A 5279-nucleotide genomic window follows, 5' to 3' on the forward strand; every position below is an offset into this window, starting at 1 on the left:
TATTATTTTGTTTATTATATTGTTATATTTTATTTTATTTTTATGTATTTCACATTTGCTATCATAAAATCAAATATAATAAATATTAATATTAATATAAATAATATAAATATAGAGACACAATATTTTTTTAAATATAAAATTAAATAATAAGTTAAATCAGAAAAGTTGCACACTTTTTAAAATGCTTTGCATCATCCACAAATTTTGTTTATGCATGTACACACAAAAATACTGTACAAATGCAACATTATCCATTTACACATTTTCTAATTTTGCTTGGCTTGTATGCACACACACAAACACATGCACCCCTGCAGCAAATGTCTTGTTTCATCTCAAGGGCTGGTGTACGATTAACTATTCTTCTGTCTGTTGTTGGTCTTCTCTAAATGCACAGTCAGGCAGCAGTCATTAATGTCACCATTAGTCTCTGTAAACCAAGCACAACCCTGCAACATGGGCCCCCTGAGCGAGCTCCGTGATGGGGCTCATCTCACCCAAAAGGCCCAGGTTACTACTATTGCAAGGCCATCTGTCTGGCACATCTAGATTGCACTTTAAACAAGCTGCCTTAAAGGAACACAAACACACATTAACAAACAAATCATGTAAGCACAAGCCCTGTACCTGTATTAGTGTTGAGCTCATCTGAATTGAATTCTGAGCCGTTGTGGGTCTTGTGTAGATTCATCATTATCTTCATCTTCTGTATCTTCAAAGCTTCAGCCATGGCAGCTGTTGTTAGACCTGCAATACATTCAAGAACAATCACAAACACAAACAACTGTCTCACACTTTCTCCCATACAGCAATGGAGTAATCAAATGGAGACACCTTCAACTGTGTCTCCTCAACAGTTTTATTAGATATATCAACAATCTCAAATCTCAATCCCAAACTGAGCTCAAATTTGCCATGATTTTCTCTAATCAAATGCCAAAAGATTGAAGATTAATTTTCCATCCAAATCTATTATGCAGATATAAACTATCGGTGAAAAGTTTGGGATAATAATGCTTTCGAAGGAAGTGTCTTATGTTCACCAAGGCTGCATTTATTTGATAAAAAAATGTGATCATTTATTTGAAAAGAGGTTTTGTTGCTTAACATATTGTGGAAACTGTGATACACTACTACACGAAAGTTTGACGGTAAGTAACATTTCAAAAAAAAAAAAGAAGAAAAAAAAAGAGGGTGTGTTAAGCTGATCAAAAGTTACAGTAAAAACAATTATCATGTTACAATTATTTCTATTTCAAGTATTTCAAGTGCTTCTGAACTTTCTATTCATCGTATGTATCACGGTTGCCACAAATATATTAAGCATTAAAAATGGTTTTCAACATTGAATCAGAACCATTACTAATATTTAAGCACTAATAATAATTAGTAATAAATGAGCACCAGAATATTAATCAGAACATTAGAATGATTTCTGAAATATCATGTGGCACTGATAACTTAAGCAATCACTGCTAAAAAAAAAATCAGCTTTACCATCACAGGAATAAATTACATTTTAATATATATTCAAATAGAAAGCAGTTCTTGTATTTATATGTGACCTTGGACCACAAAACCAGTCTTACGCGTCAATTTTTCAAAATTGAGATTTATACATCATCTGAATAAATAAGCTTTCCATTGATGTATGGTTTGTTAGGATAGGACAATATTTGGTCGAGATACAACTATTTGAATATCTGGAATCTGAGGGTGCAAAAAAATCTAAATATTGAGAAAATCGCCTTTAAAGTTGTCCAAATGAAGTTCTTAACAATGCATATTACTAATCAAAAATTAAGTTTTGATATATTTACGGTAGAAAATTTACAAAATATCTTCATGGAACATGATTTTTACTTAATATCGTAATGATTTTTGGCATAAAAAAAATCTATAATTTTGTATTTTTGGCTATTGCTACAAATGTACCCCAGCGACTTAAGACTGGTTTTGTGGTCCAGGGTCACATATATATATATTTCACAAAATTCCCATTTTTACTGAATTTTGTAATAAATAAATGCCGCTTTTGAGAGCATAAGAGACTTCTTTCAAAAACATTTTTAAAAAAGCTTAATTATACCAAACATTTGACTAGTAAGGGTTTTACTGTAAGACAACAATGAAAAAAGCCTTTACTTTTTGGTTTTGAATACCTTAATACACTGGTTTCAGGCTGCTAAGAGATGTGCTATTTATGAAGCACATTAGCCTAAAAGTTACAGCAATAAATTCCTTAGTTGACAGTAAATGGATGTTGTCAACAGCAGCAGGGTTTAGTCAGAGCAACTGGAGGGTCACAGTGAGATAAGGGACCTGAATTAGCTCTCTGTTAGCTGGACTACATTATTTATATAAGCATATCATGGAAGCAGTCCAAGAAATAGCCATCTGCCAATCGATCACTTTAAACTCCTCCCACCAGCAGCACAATTAGCCAGGCAAAGAGCTCTGGCCTTGGTTTCCCCTGGATGCCATCAAAAAAAAGTATTGATTAGTGACAGACAGTCAATTCTCTGGACTAGTGATTGATGTTAAAATTGCTCCCTCTCTCATTATAATTCAGATTTTTCATTACACAACACTGTAACTCTAAAGGTGTCCATTGTGTGTGTGTGTGTGTGTGTGTGTGTGGTTTTGCATATGTGTTTGGGTGAGAGTGTGTATTGTATTTGACAAGGTCATGATTTTCCCTCACATTGTGACAAAGGAGAAGAAAAGTGCAGGTGAGGCTGACTGCTGATAAGGAGAAAAACAATGGACCATTAACACTCACACACACAAAGACACAAGTAAAGAGCGGCATATTCCCTCAGGAGAGCATTGGCTGCTTGGCTAATCATGACTTTAACATCTCTATGTAAATGCTGAAGGTCTAAATCTAGTATACAGCTGTTGCATGAGCTTCGCTGTGGACTCATGGGAAAAACAATCTTCAGAGACTTGAGGTGAGTTACGTAAGCTGTTTGACAAGAAGGAAAGCGATCGTTCATGTGAAGTGAGATTGTCCAGAGGGGGGAACTCTATTCCTTGAGCTCTTACAGTATAGCAGAAACAAAGTCACAGCCACACAAAACATGAGAATAGTAAAGATTATATGTACATTTATACAAAAAACATGCTTTTAAAAAATGAGCTGTGAAACTGAGCTTGTTTGATGCAGCTCACAAATATAGGAGTAGTTCCTCCAAAAAACATGTATTGTCTTTAACTCACAGTTACAATACAACTTAGAGCACTGTAACTTCAATTTCTCTTTTTCTTATAAAAAGTTGTCAAATGGTTTTGGAGGACTTAAAGCACACAAGTTACACAGACTACTTTATGGTACTTTTTGTAATATTTTGAGCTTGGCAATAATGCAAATCACAAGGTCAATTTTGTTATGGAAAAGAGCAGCTTGGACATTCCGCTAAATATCTCCATTTGCATTCCATATTTAGGTTTGGAATGAAGAATTATCATTTTTGGGTGAAATATTCCAGGTACAGAGAAAATTCTCAGCCATATACACAAACATATACTGTATTAAAAAGTTTTTGGTCAGTAAGTTATTTTTTTCTGTAAAGAAATTACTACTTTATTCAGCAAGGATGCATTAAAGTGACAATAAACACATCTATCATGTTGGAAAATATTTCTATGGCAAATAAATTCTGCTCAAGTGTTCTGTTTTCAACACTGATAATAAGACATGTTTTTTGAGCAGCAAATCAGCAAATTATAATTATTTCTGAAGGATCATGTGACACTGAAGACTAGAATAATGATGCTGAACATTTACCATCACAAGAATAAATTACATTTTCATTCAAATACGAAACAGTTATTTTAAATTGTAATAATATTTTACAATATTGCATTTTTTGTCTTAATTTTTTTCTCAACAGTTGCATGCATGATGAGCATAAGAAACTTTTCAAAAACGTAAAAAAATTCTAAAAAATTCTAAATTAATAATAATAAACGTAGCACTTTAGTACAGGGACCAATTCTCACTATTAACTAGTTACTTATTAGCATGTTTATTCATAACATATTGGCTGTTTATTAGTAAAGCACATACTCTGCATGACCATATTCTAAATCCTTAATCCTACCCAATACCTAACCTTACCTTACTAACTATTAATGAGCAACAAATTAGGAGTTTATTGAGGCAAAAGTTGTAGTTAATGGTTTGTTAATGGCTTTAAAATAAAGTGTGACCATTAAATCTTACCAAACCCAAACTATTGAATGGTAGTGTATATATAAAAGCCTTTTTCTTTAAGGTAGCTTGGAGCTATTGCATGTGTGTAAACACATCTTTAAAACCTATTAAATGAAACTTTAATACTTGTATCTCCCCCCTTTCCTTTCCTCTCCTCTGCGTCTTTTGGCACCACCCCCTGCTGTCTGTCATTGCCCTAAGTGACAAACAATCCAGAAAATTCCAGTTTGCTGCAGTTGTAGATTAAAGAATATGAAAATGAAAGATTTAAATGAATGTCAGTCAAATTTTACTTACCTAATCTGAGAGAGAAAAAATGTATCATATTGAAATCTCTGACATTTGATTGCACTGTATCTTGGCAAATCTGAGCACAGTTTGAGACATTGTTCAGATCACTTCTGAAGCGAAACAGAGATTACACTTGTCTCAGGTAAACAATCTGAAAAGCATTCTAGTTTCTGTCTAAGAGAAACAACTGAGATATTAAACTCATTTCTGATTTTCTTTCTTCTCTAAGCAAACAAAATGCAAAGCAAAATACTGTCATGTCTCCATTGTGTTTTCTGGCCTATTGTATGTTGCTGTTAGAATATAATCACTGATTCACTCACCATGTTTTTTTGTCATAGCCCCAAACAATGACTGAGCACTTGGCAAATCAAAGCAAACTGCCCTACTCTCATTCCTAACGAGTCCTGACATCTGCCACTTGACGATGCCAAGACTCTAAGTGACATCTCCACGGTAACTGCTCAAACACGGCAGAATATCACTGCAAGTCTAGCGCATCCTCCATGGTGACCCCACAACTTTGTGTGTGTGAGAGAGAGAGGGAATACTTTTTGCAGCGCCATTACTGTACACATACACATGCATACAGTACTGTATATAGCGAATTATTTTTAAAGGTCTTAAAGTAAAGTCTTAAAAATGTTGATCTCTCTGACATATTTATGGGAGTGACTATTTTTTGACCACAGTGAAACAGGGGTTATTATTATTTACACTTACACTGGCCTCATCAAGCTAAATAAAGAAGGGGGGGGGGGGGACA

General features: G+C 34.0%; 1 protein-coding gene across 1 annotated transcript in view; it reads right to left on the reverse strand.

Moving 5' to 3' along the window:
- The window catches only part of LOC107692685 (dachshund homolog 2-like), a 36114-nt gene that overhangs the window by 8661 nt on the left and 22174 nt on the right, over positions 1-5279 (reverse strand). Inside the window, exon 3 of the mRNA XM_016491850.1 lies at positions 631-750. Within this exon, the coding sequence (XP_016347336.1) occupies positions 631-750 (120 nt within the window). The remainder of the gene's footprint in view (positions 1-630; positions 751-5279) is intronic.

Source organism: Sinocyclocheilus anshuiensis, unplaced genomic scaffold (assembly GCF_001515605.1).
Source record: "Sinocyclocheilus anshuiensis isolate Anshui unplaced genomic scaffold, SAMN03320099.WGS_v1.1 scaffold50, whole genome shotgun sequence".
Lineage (NCBI taxonomy): Eukaryota > Metazoa > Chordata > Actinopteri > Cypriniformes > Cyprinidae > Sinocyclocheilus > Sinocyclocheilus anshuiensis.